Raw genomic sequence first — 22,975 nt, 5'->3', positions numbered from 1 at the left:
ATGATAAATTAAGAAACGCACAAAAAAAGATGTATCCAACAACAGTAATGAATCCCGACAAAAGAGGAATGAAAATACTGGAGAAATATTGACCAAAAATATTATTGGCTAATATTAGTTTAGTATTATTTTTAATCCTGATATAGTTAGTAAAAGCGAAGCTGGGATATGTACTCTAATTTAAGCCGAGTTACTAATTTAGGCTAATAAAATTAAAATAAATAAATAAATAAATAAATAAATTGAAGTGCAATTAATATTAGGAGTAATAAATAATTATATGCATTAAGCTTTAATGCATTAAGAAATTATCATATTAATACTACTATTAATAATAATAATAATAATAATAATAATAATAATAATAATAATGGCTAGGTGTACTAGGTGATACTAATAATGTTTTGCTTTGTCCTATAGGGAATTATTAACTAGTGTGACGCAGATGAGAGTCTATAAATTGTTATAAGCGGACAGTCAACTGTTTCCAGGCAAGTTTAAACGCTGGATAATTTAAAACAAATTATGGAGACAGTAGTGTGCTCTGACTTTTATTTTTAACTTGCACGAATTAGTAACTTTTTTTTTAAATGTATATTCTCCACCCTGCACAATAATGCCCGTAACATTTTGTGCACACAGTCAAATCACTGCATTGCAAAACACTGCATGATGATCTTTAAAAAAGATGAAATGAAATAAAATAAAATAAAATAAAATGATACACTGACCAGGGTTATGTTTCTTTTTGAATAATAGAATACTATAACAGGACCACGTGGGAATCTGGTGTAGCCTCCATGATGCAAAACAGTAAGTGGAGTTGTTGTTTTTTATTTTATTTCTCTCTATTTCTTCATCTGTCCATCTCTCTCTCTCTCTCTCTCTCTCTCTCTCTCTCTCTCTCTCTCTCTCTCTCTCTCTTAAAAATAATAAATTTCCTTCTGGTATGTTTTGATCATTGACTGCATGTTGAACAAAAAAAAAAGGTGACACATTTTCTGGTGGTGTATTACATGCTGAAAAAAGAAATGTTGTAATAAGGAATTAATACAATTTATTTAATGCAACCGAAAGACAAAGTATAACATATTAGACTACATTATTTTATCACTATAGTTATTATTCATTTATTATGGTTTAAGTGCAGTGTGTTCGATATAATCAACTGGAAATGATCAGATACATGTAAACCTACTGACAAGCAAAGACTGAGAATGATAGCACACACATTTATGAGATAGACCAATAGACCTATATGTACGCATTCTGCTAAGAACAACCGCCATTAATGTTTCCATTTGCTGCCAGTCTCCTTTATATTATCCAGAAGAAAAGAACTACGCTGAGAAACATGCATTATGAGGAAGCATGAATGCACCTGACATGCTCCATTTGGCTGAAATTTCCCTGTAAGAGCTGTACAAGGAGGAAAAAAACCCCAACAACCCCAAACCACATTAACTTGATTGTTCAAAACACATGTGATACTGTGGAGCTCTAATTATGATTATGATTATGATTATGAGTCTCGACTTCTTGGAAAGAATAAGTATAATAAACCGGACATATTTTCTCTCTTAATGCTGGACCAGAGGTGTCTGACATCTGTAAAGAAGGTGTGTTGAATGACCTCCTGTCATGTTTTTTTTCTATCTTATAAAAGTCCCACAGAGAACTAGGACAAAAAAAAAAAAGTAGAAAATTAGACAAAAGAAAAAAGAAGTAATATTGTAAGTTTTCCATATTTTATGTAAAATATAAAATATTGCTGAATAAAACATAACTAAATTAGTAAAGTAAATAAATACAATCTATGTTATTATTATTATTATTATTATTATTATTATTATTATTATTATTATTATTATTGGGCTGTTTTGCTGTGTGTCGATAGAAGCAGGAGATGGATTGTTTCGAGGCTCTCTGAGCTTTTTAATGCGAAACAAGTCCTGGGTGTAATATAGAAAATTGACACCATATGTCTTTGCTATTAATTTGATTAGAGGTGGAATAGAGAACAGGCTACGAGGCGCATAATTATTGCCCTTAGGGACTCATAATGATGGGCGATTTAACCTTTCAGGAGAAAACTTTGATTTTATATTCAGATCTGCATGTGCTCTGGTTCTCTCAACTGGGGTTTGGGATGTATTCATTTAAAAAAATGTATTTATTTAGGAGTGGGATGGTGATGGTGGTGGTGGTGGTGGTGTGTGTGTGTGTGTGTTGGCATAAGGGGACTTAATCCCAAAGCCAATAAATCTTCAATATGCTCATCCACGCTGACCTCTGTGCAAAAGACTAGTCGATTGATTTACTCTAATCCTGTGAATTAAGCCTGTAAAATGACATGGCGATGGACTTTCCTTCTCATCTTTCTCTTGCACGTTGATCATTATATCACAGAAGTGAATCATTACATTCCACAGGGACCTTGTAAAAAAAAAAAATGTCTGGCATTTACGATGACGCGTATTTACACCGCATGGATGGGTTATTTTGCTAAATTAAATAAAATTAAATTAAATTTGCATTGTTTATCTATTATTATTATTATTATTATTATTATTATTATTATTGTTGTTGTTGTTTGTATTTCCCTGTCTGTGTAGTCATGTATAAATGTATAAACAACCCCCAAATCCTGCAGCTTCCTTCCCACTGTGCAGAACGCAGTACCCTGTGTAAGACTTGTCGCTTGACCGAAATGTCACTTTTCATAATCCTTAAAGGCAACGCGCGTCCACGTGAACGTGCACGCGCATATATAGTTTCCCCCTGGCTACCTTAAAATGAAGCTTCCCTTTAAGGCTAAATGAGCAGAGTCGAATTGAGTCAGGGTGATCTCCGAAATGCAGACAGAAAGGGTCGTCATCTGTATTTTTTCTCCTCTCTCTCTCTCTCTCTCTCTCTTTTTTTTATGATGTTACTTTTTTTTTTTTTTGTCGTGACGCCGCAACGTTCAAACGCAAAGCTTTGTCATAAAGTGACATCTCCTGCCACAAGTGCTCCAAGCTTGATCTTTTCCAATTAGCCTTCCCATGCATGATCCGGAGCGACTTATTCCGCCCATTTCCAGATATTAAGCTCAAACTTGACGTGCAGCTTAGCTTAGCTTTATTTTAAAGACAAAATGTCAGGCAGCCTCATCATATTTGTTTCTCCCCCCCCTCTTCTAAATTTGGAGCTTATTTATTGCAAAGGAGCTTGTGCTCTTGGACTCAATTGAACTGGAGGCTGTGCAGGGGAAGGGAAGGGAAGGGAAGGGGACAGAGCAAAGAAGGGCAGAAGTAAAGGAAAACCAGTGTACAGGAACAAGAGCTCTTCCTGTGTTTGCGATTTGTTTGCAGGTTTGGTGCATTTTCTCTTGTTCTTTTGCATTTATGGATGTGATTGATACCAGTGACTTGTTTAAGGTGTGTAACTGAAACGGTTCGACCTGTACTGATAATATCCATGGCTTTAAACCTGTGCAGTGTGGAAGTTGTATTATTCGCAAAACTATAAATATCATACCATATGATCCATTTTAAAGCTTTTTGGAAAGATGCGCAAATGCATCCGGAGCGTGTCTTGGGCAGGTGTTAGCTATAATAATAATAATAATAATAATAATAATAATAATAATAATAATAATAACCACTGCATCAGCACATCTGGAGCGTCATTCGCGAATACGATTACCTAGAAATGTTTAGAAAGTTAATCTTAGCTAATAATGTTCACCTTTTTTGTTGGATGAAGCTCTGGTTGGAAAGGACGCACTGGATCTGGGAAATACAGGCAGATTTAGAGGATAATCATTCTTGCAAACTTTGATGGACTCATGCATGAAATGCATTTTTTTTTTTTGCACAGTATGATTTCAGCGTGTGCAAGGAAGGACACTGTGTGCAATTGTGCAATCTATTATTATTATTATTATTATTATTATTATTATTATTATTATTAGTAGTAGTAGTAGTAGTATTAAGGCTTTGCTAAAACGCATTCTCGTGCTGTTTCTTCCTCCGTCCAGGTCACAGTGGGGTGAACCAGCTCGGCGGTGTGTTCGTTAACGGCAGACCGCTGCCCGATTCCACCAGACAGAAAATCGTGGAGCTCGCGCACAGCGGCGCCCGCCCTTGCGACATCTCCCGGATTCTGCAGGTGAGCTGATGACATGCGATGCATAAACGCTTCCTCACTTTATTTATTTATTTAAATTTTTTTTGTGTGTGTGTGGGTGCAAAAATAAATGCACAAAATGACTAAAGTGGAGGTGATTTTGTTCTTGCGTTATTGTTTTGTTTTTGCTTTACTTGTTTAAAAAAATCCGAATTAGTTATAATATCCGGATTAGTTGATTAAACAGGATTCATGAATCAATCTGGACTAATTTACAGGCCTTGGATAATATCAACACCCCCTTTTTTTAATAATTAGCCTAGTTTGTGTGTGTGTGTGTATATATATATATATATATATATATATATATATATATATATATATATATATATATATATATATATAGTGTAAGTGACAAATCTGAGAACAGTGGTTTATTGCAAGAAAGCAAGCAAGCAAACAAACGCACGACTGATTTCCAGGCAAACATCATAAAGAAAGGACTGCATAAAGAGTTTCTTGTACCACTGAAGGTATATTTCTTGTGTTATAGACCCATGCCGATGCAAAAGTCCAAGTGCTGGACAATGAAAACGTAAGCTTATCAATGTTCGGACTCATGCACGTAACATTTCACGCCTTGTTTAAATAATGTGTGTGATTTGTGTCTCTTGTTTTGTGTCCAGGTGTCCAACGGATGCGTGAGTAAGATCCTGGGCAGGTATTACGAGACAGGTTCGATCAGACCGCGCGCGATCGGCGGAAGTAAACCGCGTGTGGCCACACCTGAAGTGGTCAGTAAGATCGCCCAGTTTAAGAGGGAGTGCCCGTCCATTTTTGCCTGGGAAATCCGGGACAGACTGCTCTCTGAGGGCATCTGCACCAACGACAACATACCGAGCGTGAGTACAAAATGGGATCTGAACAGCAGCCTGAATTACACACCTGTCCACATTGTTGTTGTGTAAGCAGTCAGTCTGTAATATGCAAATCAAGCTGCAGGAATGCACCACAAGCCAAGGCGTGGCTTTGTTTGTTTGTTTGTTTGTTTGTTTGTTTGTTTTTCAGAGCGGTTTTTCTTGTTCTTTTTTTCATGATCAAATCCCATGTCATTAATCTGAAATCTGAAATAAAAAAAAAATGATATCGACTAATAATTTCATTTTAAGAAGGTTTAGCATCAGAGCTAGGATTTATGATCAGATTTCTGCCTTTTTATCCAAACCCCAAGCAGGTCAAGGTCATACCAGACAACCTTCTTTCAAATTAGATGTAGATTCACATTAGCATTTTTTTAAAACAACAAATTTACAAGGAATTGAAACAATGGTCTTATTAAGCCATTAGAGTTGCCTTTTATACCAAGATATTATGTTCAATTCAAGTGCAAGAACAAATCCAGGACAAACATAATATATGTGAAATATTAAAATAAAAGAATGAAATAATACAGGATAAAATAATCAGGTCTCATATAACATACATGACAGTGTATTGTGTATTGTACTTGCGAGAAATCATTTATAAAGTATTAAACAATGCTGGCTTTTTGTCATGTTATTTTGTCTATTGCTGGTGTTTTGGATTTAAAAAATAGAAAAATTAGATTTAAAAAAAAAAAATTAAGGTCCTGAACCTTTTTTAAAATTATTTTTATGGTTATTATTTATTTATTTATTTATTTATTTTTAACTCACTAGCCATTTAAAATGCAGGGAATTACAGATAACGACCCTGTAGTCAGAGTTTTATTGACATAGCAGCTGAGTACACACATCTAAGTCTGAATGACGTCCGTATTAAGTGCACTCCATGCAGTAATGAAATAATGCCACGCTCTGTGTATTGCACTGTATGTCCAATTTGAGATTCAGCCTAAAATCAATCGCCTGTGTGTAATATCGAGGCCAGAAAAAATTGCCATCTCGAGGACACACACTTTTAATTAAAATGTGCCGCATCTTTGGGGTTTTGGTCTTTTCAGGTGTCATCCATAAACCGAGTGCTGCGCAACCTGGCTAGCGAGAAGCAACAGATGGGAGCAGATGGCATGTATGAGAAGCTGAGGATGCTGAACGGACAGACGGGAGCGTGGGGGACCCGGCCGGGCTGGTACCCCGGATCATCAGTGCCAGGACAGCAGAACCAAGGTACTGCAAGCTTGTCTTTAATCAGCTATAAGGGACTGAGCTGGTGAACAAGACATTAGAAATGTCAGAGTAGAGTTCAGCTCTGTGGGCTGTTTTTCAGTCTCAGAAGAAAGGGGACTAAACTGGACCAGTCCTTGTTGCTGGGGTGGTATCATCACGCGTGCACCTTTTTGTATATATAGTACGCTTGAGCTTGGAGCTTGAAATGTGCATGGAGGTTTTTTTTTTAAAGCTTTATTCTAAAATAGAAATATGGTCCAATAGGGGATTCAATTTTTTTAAAGGGTGCACCACATTTGGAGGAAAAAGATACAGAATAAAGGTACGAAAGATAAGGGTACCACCCCAACAACAACAGCAATAAATAATAATAATACGGTAATAATCCTTCTTCTTAATTATGAAGTTATTAAATTATTAACTTCTTCTTAAGTGATTAGTGTTAACATTTTTTGATGAAACCTCTGTTTGCAAGGATGCATTGATTCTCAGAAATATTATTTTACACACTAACAATTCTTGTAAACACTTATAGACTATAATGCATTACATTTTATCATCTTCTTCTTCTTCTTCTTCTTCTTCTTCTTCTTCTTCTTCTTCTTCTTATTATTATTATGTGTAAACATTTGCATATACATTTTATTTACAATATTATTACAATGTTTTATGTATATCACACACACACACACACACACACACACACACACACACACACACACACACACACACACACAGCGCTATCCACTGATTATAAATATATCCACAGCAAAACATCAGAATTCTGACCCAGAAAGACAAGATCATGATAGAGAACCCATAACCAATATTCCAGTCCATCAGATAAATCCTTCATGTTTTTGAGTTGTTTAAAAGCAATCACACTTAGAATAATGTCACCTTATGCATTTTTGTCACTTCGTCCTTCTCAACCTGTCTGTCTGGGGCAAGCGAGGTTAGAAAAAAAACACAACACAACACAACACAACACAACACAACACAACACGTGGGATACTCTGTACAAAAGGGGGATGTTTTCCGTCACGCGCATGAATGTGTTATGGGAACAGCGCTGTCTCTGTGTGTAATGGCTCATTAGAGGACGTTTTGTATCTCATTAAAGGCGACATGAATGAGCGTCTAGCCGGAGAGAGGCAGCTGTAGTAAATGTTCCTGCAGGCCTGGACACCAAAGTGGCACCTCTTACCAATTAGACATGTCACTTTTAAGAGCATGGCGCAGTGCAAGATGGACACTATATATATATATATATATATATATATATATATATATATATATATATATATATATATATATATATACAGACAGACACTCTTATTTTCACATAACATCTAGACATATTAAATCCATAATTGATTCAGTGTTGTGGCAAACCATAAAAGCATCAGCATGCCTTCAGAGCTTGGAATGGTTTTATGATAGAAACTCTAAGGGGGAATATATTTTTTATGCTTTAATGATTGTTACATACACATACTGTATTTGACATATTTCATAGACTAATCCTTGTAAACACACGTGACCTGATTTGATTGCCAAGCCATAACATGGACGACACTTGGCTTTAACTGTGCCTCATCCAACACTTGATTTGTATGAAGTGATTTCAAATCAATAACTGAATTGATTCACAGATTATGTCCCAGACATAACATGAATTAAGACCAAGTACGAATTTTGTGCAACACGTTATGTATTATTCTTTACAAGTCAAAGCTTTGCAGGTCATTTTTAAAGAATTTTATTACATTACATTAATGGCATTAAGCAGACGCTCTTATCCAGAGAGACATACAACACACCCAGAGCAGCCTGGGGAGCAGTGGGGGGGGGGGTTAGGTGCCTTGTTCAAGGGTAGTTGAGCCATTCCTGCTGGTCCAGGGAATCAAACTGGCAACCTTTTGGTTCCAAGATAAGAGCAGACGCTCTTATCCAGAGAGACATACAACATACCCAGAGCAGCCTGGGGAGCAGTAGGGGGTTAGGTGCCTTGCTCAAGGGCACTTCAGCCATTTCTGCTGGTCCAGAGAATCAAACTGGCAACTATTTGGTCCCAAAGCTGCTTTTCTAACCATTAGGCCATGGCCTTCCCCCATTAGATTAGATTCCCCTGTTAGATTAGATTCCCATGTTAGATTCGATTCCCCCATTAGATTAGATTCCCCCGTGAGATTAGATTCCCCCGTGAGATTATTCCTCATTCCTATCTGCTAAAAGCTGAAAAGCTCTCTGAGGGAAATAATACATCATCTCCATTTGATAACCGTTAAACCCATCACTGGATAAATCAATTGATTCATCTGAACAGTACCCTAAGGAGACAAGCTTACTAGTAATCGTGGACTTAACACTGTCTCGCTGAGCAACTGAGCACGGGTTTTCTTTCCATGACCTTACTCGAGGGCGGCACGGTGGTGTAGTGGTTAGCGCTGTCGCCTCATAGCAAGAAGGTCCAGGTTTGAGCCCCGTGGCCGGCGAGGGCCTTTCTGTGTGGAGTTTGCATGTTCTCCCCGTGTCCGCGTGGGTTTCCTCCGGGTGCTCCGGTTTCCCCCACAGTCCAAAGACATGCAGGTTAGGTTAACTGGTGACTCCAAATTGACCATAGGTGTGAATGGTTGTCTGTGTCTATGTGTCAGCCCTGTGATGACCTGGCGACTTGTCCAGGGTGTACCCCGCCTTTCGCCCGTAGTCAGCTGGGACTGTAGAACAGGATAAAGCGGCTAGAGATAATGAGATGAGATGAGACCTTACTCGAGTCATTATGGAATATCTATAGGTTAATTCACTGAATTATTTCAGCATTTTAAAGGAGAACTGAAGTAATTTTTAAACTTGCTTTATTTCTTAATTAACGTGTTATTCAATTACGTTTTCGGTTTTAGTAACCTTATATCGTGACTCATATTGGCAACTAACTGCAATTAAATATTATACTTATCAGCCTATTCAGTTTTTAGCCATGTTGAATTTAGTTCGTTTGGTCCACGGCAGGCGTCGCTTATCCATGCGATCTTCACGAGACTTGTGCGAGACTTTGAAACGTGAAGTGCCAGCCAGGTGTCAGTGCCGCCATTTTGAAAACTGTTTTCCAAATCAAATATTGCACAAAAACGAGTTTAAATGACGATTACTGACTACTTTTTTCAAAACAAGACAAACTTCCGGCTTGATTACATCAGCATTCGAAAGAGGGCGCGCGCGTCTTTTGACAACGTTGGCAGATGTTGGTCACTTTGATTTCCGCTGTATGTTTTACTTCCGTCCTACGATGTCTCGCACAGGTCTCAATGAATCTCGTTTACGGCCATCACTTTGACGTACGGACTGATATATTACAGAGCATATTTCAAACACTCATAACTTGCTATAGCAGCGACAAAATAGCGATCGAAAATGCATTCCTATATTTAATAAAATGAGATAAATAGAATTTTGATTATAAAAAATTTGCCTTCAGTTCTCCTTTAAATAAATCAAACAACATCAAAATATTTCATGAAACTGCACCTTGGAAATCTGAGCATTCCAGCCAATGTTGAGATAAATACACTCACCGGCCACTTTAATAGGAACTTGTTCTTGATTCTGAGATTCCTGTTCTTGGTTGGCAGGACTGGAACCCAATGTGGTCTTCTGTTTTCTGTTGCCTGCTGAGATGCTTTTCTGCTCACCATGGTTATAAAGAGTTGCTATGAGTTACTATATCCTTCCTGGCAAAAAGGCTTAAACCAATCTGTCCATTTTCCTCTGACCTCTCTCATCAACAAGGTGTTTGTTTCCACTCACAGAACTGTTGCCCACTCACTCAATCGATGTTTTTTATTTTTCACGCCATTCTGTGTAAACTCTAGAGACTGTTGTGTGTGAAAAGCCCAGGAGATCAGGAGCAGTTTCTCAAATACTCAAACCAGTCCATCTGGCTCAAACCAACACCCATGCCACAGTGAAAGAAAGTCACACTTTGAGATCACAATTTTTCCCATTCTGATGTTTGAAGTGAACATTAAACTCACTGAAGATCTTGATTTGTTTCCGCATGATTTGATGCATTGTGTTGCTTTCAAGGGATCGGCTGATTAGAGAACTGCATCAAGCAGCAGGTGGATGTGTGTTCCTAATAAAGTGGCCAGCGAGTGTGTGTATATATTGTGGTTGGTTGGCTTGGTTTCTTTTGGTCGATGCTTTAAATTCATGCTCATCTACACATTAACATTAAAGTTTCATCATTAAATCGGGTACTTCTTCCCGTGATACCCAAGCACAGTTTAGATTTTGCGACTTTCACCCTTCTCACTTTTATCAGAGCAGTATTGCTAATTTGCACCAATAATTTGTGCACACGTGACAAATATCCACCACTGAAACCCACTAAAAACCATCTACTAAACTCAGACGATTAGCTTTTAAGTTTTCCCAGCTTCCAACATTTATGATTGAACTCCTCAATGAATTCAAGCTGTTAACTGGATTAGGTGTCTCGATTACATCCTGTATTAAAGTAAAGTTTGTTACTTGCTCAATTTGTGTGACAAAAGAATCATTTTTATTCATCACAGGCTCTCAGTGGGAAGAAAAATAATGTGTAACAACATTTTATTTCCCCTCATTTTTGTGCCTTAAACTTTTTATAAAAGTACAATATAAAAGTACAGCTCTGTAAATAATAGCGTATTGTGAGCTATGGCCTAGAAATAAATAGCAAAGCTACTGATCCTACAGAATATAATTAGTATGAGTGAAATATATTTAACAGTTATTCCACGAAATCGAGTCGTACATGAGCTGATGGCTGACGAGGCATGTAGCATATTGCTAAATTGGCTATAAACCATGTATGATGAGATTGAGTGGAATAACTGTTTTATTCTATCCACGTTCACTGGATTTTGAGAAATGGAGCATTTTTATTTTTATTTTTTTGCAAATTCGATAGATAAAAACTTTACACAAAACGTCCAACAAAATCATTTCCGCTTAGTCGGACTTCTTAAAAACCTATCGATGGCTGCATGAATTGACTTTAGTGTTGTTGTTGTTTTTTTTGTAGAAAGTGCCGTCTTGTTGTTGTGCCGAGGTATAGAATAGCTTCAGACATTTATTTAATTCTTCCTTGGGACATTTCAGTTCTGTAATTTTTAAACTTCTTTGAGTTTCTGAACCAGTCTAAAAAAAAAAATCAACAAATTTTAATGCTTAAAGATGAAGAATGTAAACAAACCAGCAAATTGACAGGAGCAATTTGTGAAAAATGCAATAATAATAATAATAATAATAATAATAATAATAATAATTGGAACATAAAAAAGATACATTCTTACCATCAAATACTTTTATTTCATATTTTGTTCCTTTTTTTGTATTTTTTGGGGTTTTGTTTTCGAGTAGTTTTTATTTCGTCCTCAGTTTGTTCAGCAACATGCTCCACCATTTCGTTTTTCTCTACTCATGGTATATGAGCTGATAGCCTAGTAGTAGAGTAGCCAATCAGAACATGTGATTGCTCGTATCCAGTGAATGTGGATAGAATAAATAAATAATAACAACAACAACAACAACCATCTTGTTCATGAATAACAGAAGCTAAACTTAGTGTACAGATTATATTGTTAAATATAGTTTGGCGCCACCGACTGGGCTGGAGTGTGGAACAGGAGCTGTGGGGGGAGGGGCTATATTCTTTTCCTATTTCTGTTTCTTTTAAATACTTGATAAAGTGATATCTGACTTGATGCTCTCTGCCATTTAGTTTTTCTCTACTCACAGTATATGAGCTGATATCCTTGTCGTAGAGTAGCCAGTCAGAGTGCACAATTACTCATATCCAGTGAATGTGGAATGTGAATAATGCTAAATATAGAATGCTTGTAATTAGACAATCAGGTTACAATATGAAATAAATAATGTTAAACTCTGCCTGGTTTTTTTTTTTCATTTTAAGCTTTAGTATTTTTTAAATTGAGCTGGTTTTTTTTTTTCATTTTGCCATACATGAAATGCAACTCGATGAGATAAGCTTAATTTGGGTTTCTTATTCACTTTAGTCAGAGATGTGAGAGAATTATTAATTCCTAATACACTTCACACGTGCAACATCAAGACGTGAAAAACTTCCAGTGGCTGATAATTTCTAGTTTACTTTCTTTTTTTTGTAGAAATGCCAAAACTCTGAGACAGGCCATAATGCTGGTTTGCTTCAGTGCAGCTAAAGTGTCCAATTCAGCCCTGACCTTTTAGCAAACTGAAGCCATCACTGCATAACGTAACGGTTTTAATTGAGCGCAGCAAGGTTACATTAGTTTCCAAACAGCGCAGCAGGTTAAAGCATATCGACTCACAGTCGGCTCCCCTGTCCCCCCTTTTTTTCTTTTTGCTAACACACTCTGCGTCATTGAGCTGCTTCCTTCATGGTGGGCCCCCAGTGCTTTTTCTCTCACTGCCTATAGAAGGCATAAATCCTATGCGAGGCTGAACGGGGCGGCCTCAGGGACAGTGATTAATGATGCTCGTGCATAAAGGTTAACACACCGAGCTGAAAAGGGTCTGTTGACTGAAATCCTCCTGCTTACAATGAGGGGGGGGGGGGGGGGGGGGGGTGTTGCGTGCTTCGAGAGAATCCTTTTGTTGCCGTCCTTCAATTGTTGCCTCCTTCAAAATTCCAAGCACGAAGAAAGTTTGCAATCCAGAGAGCGCATTTAACACTCTCTAAACTCTCTTTGGGGCATTGTGTTGCTCTGAAAGCATGCCCTTCCATTCAAGCATTGGTGGTTATACCTCAATGGACCTTCAAAATGTCCATATGGTATGCAGCCATAATTGGAGAAACCTGCTGAATGAAATGGGAACGTTTTAAAAAGTTTTACAACTTTTCATTGCGCTGAGAGGACAACGTTTTTTAAATCAAACATCCTTCTTCTAGAGTTTCAGATGGTGTTCTGGTCGCATTAAAAGATCTGGAGGTGTAGTATGTTTCATAGTGTGAGAGGAGCTGGAAAAAGATCTACCATGCATTTAACATGCATTAGGAGATATCAGAAACACATGCTGATGAATATGTATTTCAGCCAATTTATTTGATCAACTGAGCTCTTTTTGTTTTTCTTTTGGTTCAGAAGGCTGCCAGCAGTCAGACGGAGGTGGCGAGAACACAAACTCGATCAGCTCAAACGGAGAGGACTCGGACGAGGCTCAGATGAGACTCCAGTTAAAGAGAAAACTACAAAGGAACCGGACATCGTTCACCCAAGAGCAGATAGAGGCACTTGAGAAAGGTATGCAGAACACATGTAGGATGCGTTCCCATGCTTTGTTTGTTGTTAATCATTGCTTAAAATGAACAGAATATTTAAAGGAGAACCGAAGGCACATTTTTTATCATCAAAATTCTATTTATCCCATTTTATTAAATATAGGAATGCATTTTTGATCGCTATTTTGTCGCTGCTATAGCAAGTTAGGAGTGTTTGAAATATGCTCTGTAATATATCAGTCCATATGTCAAAGCAATGGCCGTAAACGAGATTCGTTGAGACCTGTGCGAGACATTGTAGGACGGAAGTAAAACATACAGCGGAAATCAAAGTGACCAACATCTGCCAACGTTATCAAAAGACATGCGCACCCTCTTTCGAATGCTGATGTAATCAAGCCGGAAGTTTTGTTTGTTTTGATAGCGATCAGGAAAGTTTGAAAAAAGTCTGCAGTAATCGTCATTTAAACTCATTTTTGTGCAATATTTTGTTTGGAAAACAGTTTTCAAAATGGCGGCACTGACATCTGGCTGACACTTCACGTTTCGAAGTCTCGTACAAGTCTCGTGAAGATCGCGCGGATAAGCGACGCCTGCCGTGGACCAAACAAACTCAATTCAACATGGCTAAAAACCGAATAGGCCGATAAGTAGAATATTTAATTGCAGTTAGTTGCCAATATGAGTCACGATATAAGGTTATTTAAACCGAAAATGTAATTGAATGACACGTTAATTAAGAAATAAAGCAAGTTTAAAAATGACTTCAGTTCTCCTTTAACAGTTATCCCATGAAATCTAGTCGTACATGAGTTGATATGTGCCTCATCGGCTGTCAGCTCATGTACTATGAGATTGAGTGGAATAACTGCTTTATTCTATCCACATTCACTGGATTTTGAGAAAAAGAGCATGTTTATTTTTATTTTTTGCAAATTTGATAAATAAAAATTTTACACAAAACGTCCAACAAAATAATTTCCGCTTAGAATGTAAACAAACCGCCGAAAAGATGACAGCAATTGGGGAAAAATACAATAATAATAATAATAATAATAATAATTCTTGAAAAAAAGATATGTTCTTACCATCAAATACTTTTATCCCATATTTTGTTTTTTTTTGGGGGGGGGGTTGTTTTTGAATAGAGTTTTTATTTTGTCCTCGGCTGGTTCAGCAACACGCTCTGCCATTTTGTTTTTCTCTACTCATGGTATATGAGCTGATATCATAGTAGTAGAGTAACCAATCAGAGCACACGATTGCTCATATCCAGTGAATGTGGATGGAATAAATGTATTTATTTATTGATAATAATGCATGCCGTTAATGTTGTGTTTCAGAGTTTGAAAGAACGCATTATCCGGATGTTTTTGCCCGTGAAAGACTTGCAGCGAAAATCGATTTACCAGAGGCCAGAATACAGGTAAACCACAGAGATACATCATTAAATACCAAAAATCTAATGATGCTACAGGACAGAATGATTGATAATGATCACTTTTCTAGGTATGGTTTTCAAACAGAAGAGCAAAATGGAGGCGGGAGGAAAAGCTGAGGAATCAGAGACGACAAGCTAATAACTCTACCAGTCACATACCTATAAGTAGCAGCTTTAGCACAAGCGTCTATCAGCCAATCCCTCAGCCGACAACGCCAGGTATACGCGTTGTCTACAGTGCGAGTTTCATCATATCGACAATATTGTATGAATTCAGACTTATTCATTATGGGAACCACAACATGTCACTTAAAATCTTTCTTTCCTGATTATTTTAATAGTGTCCTTCACATCTGGGTCCATGTTGGGACGGTCAGACACGGCGCTCACCAACACGTATAGCGCCCTCCCACCAATGCCAAGCTTCACAATGGCCAACAACCTGCCTATGCAAGTAGGTCTCACTTGATTTGGTGTCCCCTTCATGCACCACATCTTGTACTCTGTCCTCAAACACTGCACACAAAGCCGGAGCTTAATATTTGGAGTGCAGTAATCTGCCTTAATTGCAGTCTTATGCAACCTTCATTTCATTCTCAGATGTGGTTGATGAATTGATCTGTGAGTGTTTCTGACACATCGGTTTGGTTTAACTCTTTCCTTCAGGCAAGCCAGACCTCATCCTACTCCTGCATGCTGCCCACCAGTCCTTCAGTGAATGGGCGGAGCTATGATGCATACACGCCCCCTCACATGCAGGCACACATGAACAGCCAATCGATGGCCACCTCAGGCACAACCTCGACGGGTAAGCTTAATGAGGGTGAGAAATGAGTAGAATTCAAAATGGAGGACACTAGTATCAGTCACGTAAGATTTCATCATTATTTTCCCCCGGCATATAATACATCTGTCTGTCTGTCTGTAAATATTTGAGCTTGCGGAGCATAACTCAAAAACTATTAGGAATTTTTTTCACGAAACCTGACAGTTATGGGAAGTGACTAGAGAAGTTGCGCCTTTTGACATTTTGGGATTTCTGTGATTTTTATTTTTCCCCATGTTTCCATGGCAACCAATTCAACTTAGGAAAATTTGGAGTGGGGTTTCATGTGGGGGCCAGGGGTGGGGGTGGGGTGGATGGGGGTGGATATGACTCTTGTTTCTTAATGACGTCAAAGCAGAACAGATGATATGATAACGGTATTTGTCATTTTTTGTTATTTATGGCCATGCAGTGTTACCAGTTGAATTGAATATAATATTCAACAGTTCTTCCATGAAATCGAGTCGTACATGAGCTGATAGCCGATGAGCCGCGTAGCACCAAGTCGACAAAAAGCTATGTATGATGAGATTGAGTGGAATAACTGCTTTATTCTATCCACATTCACTGGATTTTGAGAAACAGAGCATTTTTTTTTTGCAAATTCGATAAATAAAAACTTTATACAAAACATCCAACAAAATAATTTCCACTTAGAATGTAAACAAACCGCCGAAAAGATGACATCAATTGGGGAAAAATGCTATAATAATAATAATAATAATAATAATAATAATAATAATAATAATAATAATAATAATTCTTGAAAAATAAAAATATACATTCTTACCATCAAATATTTCTATTCCATATTTTGTTGTGTTTTTTATTTTTTGTGGTTTTCTTCTTCTTCTTCTTTAGGGTTTTTTTGGTGGTTGGCAAACCAACTTAAAGGTGCATTATCACCACCGACTGGGCTGGAGTGTGGGACAGGAGATATTGGAGAAAAAAAACCCTATATTCTTTTAGCTATTTCTGTTTCTTTTAAATACTTGATAACAATTTTTGGGGTTTTATTTTTGAATAGAGTTTTTACTTCATCCTCGGTTGGTTCAGCAACATGCTCCGCCATTTTGTTTTTCTCTACTCACGGTATATGAGCTGATATCCTAGTAGTAGAGTAGCCAATCAGAGCACGTGATTGCTCATATCCAGTGGATGTGGATAGAATAAATCCCATTATATAATCCATCCCAAGTGTCTTAACGGCTAACTAACATGGACCTCGGTGTGAAAAACTATCAGGTTTTCTGTGAAGAGGTGTTTATTTAACATTAATGTGTTGTGTCCAGTGTTGATATGTAACAGTCACTAAGTTTTCCACCACATGACTGTTCGGTACACAGTAACATGACAAGCTTCAAGAGAAAAAAATGAGGCCAGTTATGGAATAACTGTTTATAGCTATGACAGCATATGTGATAATAGGAAGCAAGACTTTCTGCAACATTAAAGGCAACCCTAAAAGGATAAAAATTACATGACATTCTTTAATTAATAAACATAACGAGACCATCAATGACGGCGTAGCTCACTCCGGACCCGTCTAGTCTAGAAGGAATGATCTAAAGTGGGCCACCTTGCGCAATAAATGTTGTAAGCTACAGGATATATACGATATACAAGCTATATATAGAAGCTATATCCGTCCTAGTAATACCGACCTATTTGCCAGAAAGAATCCAAAACGGAATTGACCGAAACGCATACAGCGGAAATCAAAGTGACCAACATCTGCCAACATTGTCAAAAGACTTGCGCACCCTCTTTCGAATGCTGATGTAATCAAGCCGGAAGTTTTGTTTTGATAGCAATCAGGAAAGTTTGAAAAAAGTAGGCAGTAATCGTCATTTAAACTCGTTTTTGTGCAATACTTCGTTTGGAAAACAGTTTTAAAAATGGCAGCACTGACACCTGGCTGACACTTCACGTTTCAAGTCTCGCACAAGTCTCGTGAAGATCGTGCGGATAAGCGACACCTGCCGTGGACCAAACAAACTAAATTCAACATGGCTAAAAACCGAATAGGCCGATAAGTATAATATTTAATTGCAATTAGTTGCCAATACGAGTCACAATATAAGGTTACTAAAACCGAAAACGTAACTGAATAACACGTTAATTAAGAAATAAAGCAAGTTTAAAAATGACTTCAGTTCTCCTTTAATAATTGTAATTAAGGAAATCTGGGTAGAAGTTGTGTGCACCCTCGGTACTCCTACCTTCATTCCAGAAAGAATCAAAATCGATGAAGAATTGAGGGAGAAGAAGCGATTTGTGTGGATACTGCTTGTTAAGGATTGATTAATTACTCCATATTTTCATGATTAATTGCAATTATGCAAATTTGGGTAGAAACTATATGCACCCCAGGCAGACCTACCTTCCCACCAAAAAGAATAAAAATTGGTATGGAATTGAGACAGAAGAAGCAATTTTGAAATGTGGGTGACGCTGGACAGACGACGGATGACACATGATGGTATAAGCTCATCACCTGTCGGCCGGATGAGCTAAAAAGTGTTGTCTGTGGTATAAAAGGAATTTTAAAAAGTCAGGACATTCTGTTATTGGAAAATAAACTTCTTGGGGTTAATGTTCTTCCACTTGATGTGACCATGTCACTGATTATTTTTCTATGACTGCATTTCTATGACTGTTGTGTTTTATTTCTGACCTCATGATGGTTCTCCATGGGATTTCTCGATGTAGTTGCCAATTGTAGATAATAAATAGAACTCATACGTTATTCCAGTCACATGGGCATGAACGTACTTGAATACCATTTCTCACCTTCTCCTTTATTTTGTTTGTGCTGCAGGTCTAATCTCGCCTGGAGTGTCTGTACCGGTACAAGTGCCAGGCAGTGAACCTGACATGTCCCAATATTGGCCCAGGCTACAGTGAAGGGAGCTGAGGAGTGCAGAGAAACAGACGCGACCTCCTGGCCTCTCTCAGCTGCGAGGCGAAGCGGTTCAGCAGTATTTCACTACACAACAGAGAAGCGGCTCTAAAAAGGACCTGTGTTCTTTCGTATGGGGATAGTGCCACTTCTCTAGCGTTCTCTGGACAGAAAGACTCAAAGAAGCACCAAAAAGAGAACGGACTCTGTGTAAAGTGCCCTGTGTTATATCGTTTTAAAAAATGGAACAAAAATCTCTTTTCAGTTTCCAGTCATTTTGATGTATTTGTAAATGGCCAATTGTATGTTATGACATAAAAAAAAAGAAAAGAAATGAACAGCTGCGGATGGACTGCCTGTCGAACCAAGTTGTTTCGCATCTGTGGAAGGACCGACATTCACGCAAGCATTTCTACCGCGCTTCTTTTGTTCCATTATCAGTTTATATCAAGGACTTCTGAACGTCTTTGTAATGATTGTGGACCTGTAGTAACAACAGTTTTGTTCCAAGGCAACCATGACAACACACAGTTTACAAGAAGCCAATTCATTCGTTTCCAAAGCTTGCTGGCAGAAAAAAAAAAGAAAAAAAAACACGTATATGTGGAACGCTTTGAATGCTGAATCAGAAATGAAAAAGAAAACAAACAAACATACAAACAAACAAACAAACAAACAAACAAACAAACAAACAAACAAACAAACAAACAAAAAACCTTTTGGTAACTTTTGGTTAAAACAGTAGATTGTGTCTTGGATATAATTCAGTTTTGTTTCATGTCAAAATGTAAGTATTTGTCTTCCCTAGAGGTCTCTCAGAACAATTTCTATAATAAAATAAATTTCATTTATAATTATCTGAATATTCTGAGTACATAAACCACCTCTTTTTTCATTCAGTGACACTGCAGTCTCACAATATTCCTAGAACTATGTTTAGAGAGGAACTTCTTCACAGCCAAACATGAACTAAGAATGAATGAATGAAAGAAATAATTGTCACAGTCGCTCGCTAGCGCGGAAATTTTACGTTTCCGACGTGTGACATCATGTTGTCTTGACAACCATGCAATATCATAAACCATATTCAACGCTCATTCTCCATTGGGTAGAGTGATGTAATTAGAAAACTTAGAAACCTTTATTCGTCACATGCACACTTCAAGCACAGTGAAATTCATCCTCTGCATTTAACCCATCTGAAGCAGTGAACACACACACACACACACACACACACAGAGCAGTGGGCAGCCACACCAGAGCGCCCGGGTAGCAGTCAGGGGTCAGGTACCTTGCTCAAGGGCACCTCAGCCCAAGGCCGCCCCATGTCAACCTAACTGCATGTCTTTGGACTGTAGGGGAAACCGGAGCACCCGGAGGAAACCCACGCAGACACGGGGAGAACATGCAAACTCCACACAGAAAGGCCCTCGCCGGCCGCTGGGTTCGAACTTGGAACCTTCTTGCGGTGAGGCAACCGTGCTAACCACTACACCACCGTGCCGCCAATACATGTAGGATCAGCGATATGCGAACAATATTGCATGCTATCAAACCAAATGAATGAAACCCGCTAGAAGGGAATAGAACACATGTTTTTATTCCATGGAAAAAGTGTCCTGTATGGATAATACCGATTTTCACTGAGCCTGAAGTGGGTAATTGTTTGAGTATAAATACATACGTGATTATTAAAAAAAATCATATTTAAAAAAATAATTATTTCAAACTTCAGAAGTGTCAAGCAAATGTAATAATGTCGCAGCACAGACTTGTATCACTTATCTACACCTTGTCACAGAAGATACTTTGTTTTGAAATAGATAAAATAAATCACAATCCCATCCTACCTTTGAATAGTTTTAGACCAAACTTCGTAGCATCTTTAGTGCTTTTAGGAACAGCATTTTCTTTCATCATTTGTAATTCTTCCTCACTTACAGTGATGAAGCGATTGGACGCCATTTTGCCGAGTCGCTCGAGATGATTATCAAGAAAGAGCCTGAATCTCTTGACCAATCAGCATGCGAGATTTCTATAATTATCTCCATATTTATATTAATTTATCTTAGTGCATTAGTATATTAGGTAAATTTGTTTTGACCAAAGACAAACTTTAGGCTATTTAACAACCCAGATGTAAAATGTCTTGTAGGATTGATCTTTTTTTGGAAACAACCCTTAAACACAAAATATGAACTAAAGTCCATTTAAAAACCAAATTATTACAAGTTGTTATAACATTATGGCACTCTTATAACACTACTTTTCCAAAACAAATTTTAAAACGATATTAGGGAAATCTGGATTTTGCCAAGAATAAACTAGACGTCACTCAACTGACTAGTTTATTGATTTCAGAGGAACGACTTTGCAAATATTTATGCTTTAAGCATTTTTTAACAATGTTCATAACTATGAAAATAAACAAAACTTCAAGATATTTTTTTAAAGCTGCATTTGTATGAAATTGAATGAAATTTATTCAAATAAAAATACACAAAAAGGCAATCAAGATTGTGAGGACAAACAAACAGGGCAGCACAACATATTGTTTGTTTCCCATTAGAAAAAGAAAAAAAAAACTTTTACAGTTCCACCTAGACAAAGCAGAAATGCCAGTGACAAAGAAAAACAACACGAGGAACAAACCTTGAGAGGAACCAGATTTAAAATGGAATGCATCCTCTTCTCTGTGACACCAGATATTTAACTGTTATTCCACGAAATCGAGTCGTACATGAGCTGATAGTTGATGAGGCGCGTAGCACCGAGTCGCCTATAATCCATGTACGACGAGATTGAGTGGAATAACTGTTTTATTCGATGCACAGTCACTGGATTTTGAGAAACAGAGAATTTTTATTTAAATTTTTTGCAAATTCAATCAATAAAAACTTTATACAAAACATCCGACAAAATAATTTCTGCTTAGAATGTAAACAAACCGGCAAAATGACCAGAACAATTTGTGAAAAATGTAGTAATACTAATTCCTGAAAAATAAACAAAGATATGTTCTTGCCATCAAACACTTTTATTCCATATTTTATTGGGTTTTTTTGTATTATTTTTGGGTTTTGTTTTCAAATAGTGTTTATCTTGTCCTCAGTTGGTTCAGCAACACGTTCCGGCATTTTGTTTTTCTCTACTCACAGTATATGAGCTGATATCCTAGTAGCAGAGTAGCTAATCAAAGTGCGCAATTGCTCATATCCAGTGAATGCAGATAGAATATATAACAATATAGAGTATAAACACCATTAAAATGTAAATTAAAACGACCATGCTCTCCTGCGATTGGTGATTTGTTTTTCTATATCCTGTTGTTTTTAACCCTATGGAAAGCCTTTCGTTCAAGCTATTTCTGCTTCTTCAATTTTCAATCACAAGCCACAAAATAATGAAACCTTTGACCAGGCCGTACAAATTTATGAGCAGATTATGATACATGTCAAACAAACACAATCACAATCTGAGCTGTTTTAAGTATTTTACATCTATTATGTTTGTATGTCTGAATTCATAAGACCCTATTTAAAGTCTATTTCTGTCCTCAGCAAGAACGTAGAGTTGAGATCATGATAATCTTTGATTTGGATCTGCTGAGCCAGTATGACTTTGAAACGTCGCTTACTGAAGAGATTACTGCATTCAAGCTACTTCATGAAAATCTTTCAGAAAACGAATCTGAATGACGCCATAGAAATAGGACATCAGACTCAATTCTTAACACACACACACACACACACACACACACACACACACACACACACACACACACACAATATAATATCTCTCTGTTCTCTACTGAAGTCAAAAGAAATGTAAAGGTCATATCCTGAATGAATCCTGATTTCAGACTTCATCATTCAGTAGCAGGAATAATCTTAAATAAGATGGCATAAATAGGCTGTACATAATAATAATAACAACAAGTTAAATTTGTATAGCGCTTTTCTCATACCCATGGTTGCTTTACAATTATCGGGGGGGGGGGGGGGGGGGGGATATATACACACACACACATATGAGGGTGTCAAAAAGTTCGAAGACAAATTGAAAAAAATAACAAAGCTGGGGCGGCACGGTGGTGTAGTGGTTAGTGCTGTCGCCTCACACCAAGAAGGTCTGGGTTCGAGCCCTGTGGCCGGCGAGGACCTTTCTGTGTGGAGTTTCGAGCCCTGTGGCTGGTGAGGGCCTTTCTGTGTGGAGTTTGCATGTTCTCCCAGTGTCCGCGTGGGTTTCCTCCGGGTGCTCCGGTTTCCCCCACAGTCCA

At 37.6% G+C, this 22,975-nt stretch overlaps 1 protein-coding gene across 7 annotated transcripts; it reads left to right on the top strand.

Moving 5' to 3' along the window:
• The first annotated feature begins 767 nt into the window (after positions 1 to 767).
• On the top strand, positions 768 to 18,701 carry pax6a (paired box 6a). Of its 7 annotated transcripts, none has more exons than XM_060927051.1 (12): positions 789 to 813; positions 1,596 to 1,619; positions 4,022 to 4,152; positions 4,664 to 4,705; positions 4,797 to 5,012; positions 6,095 to 6,260; positions 13,391 to 13,549; positions 14,871 to 14,953; positions 15,037 to 15,187; positions 15,310 to 15,422; positions 15,635 to 15,776; positions 18,616 to 18,701. In XM_060927051.1, exons 1-12 carry the CDS (start codon positions 801 to 803, stop codon positions 18,699 to 18,701), a joined length of 1,326 nt encoding a protein of 441 aa, XP_060783034.1. In that variant the 5' UTR covers positions 789 to 800. The 7 variants fall into 7 exon arrangements, with proteins under 7 accessions (XP_060783039.1, XP_060783034.1, XP_060783033.1 ...); XM_060927050.1 differs by having other exon boundaries at positions 789 to 822; XM_060927052.1 differs by lacking the exon at positions 1,596 to 1,619.
• The last annotated feature ends 4,274 nt before the right edge of the window (positions 18,702 to 22,975 follow it).

Source organism: Neoarius graeffei, chromosome 8 (assembly GCF_027579695.1).
Source record: "Neoarius graeffei isolate fNeoGra1 chromosome 8, fNeoGra1.pri, whole genome shotgun sequence".
In the NCBI taxonomy this organism is placed as follows: domain Eukaryota; kingdom Metazoa; phylum Chordata; class Actinopteri; order Siluriformes; family Ariidae; genus Neoarius; species Neoarius graeffei.
This window is presented reverse-complemented; position numbering and strand designations above follow the sequence as displayed.

Coding starts and splice junctions, on each gene's coding strand:
- pax6a (XM_060927050.1), top strand. CDS start 801: ATGATGCAAAACAGTAAGTGGA. Junction 823..1,595: donor GATGCAAAACAGTAAGTGGA/GTTGTTGTTTTT, acceptor ATGCTGGACCAG/AGGTGTCTGACATCTGTAAA. Junction 6,261..13,390: donor GCCAGGACAGCAGAACCAAG/GTACTGCAAGCT, acceptor CTTTTGGTTCAG/AAGGCTGCCAGCAGTCAGAC.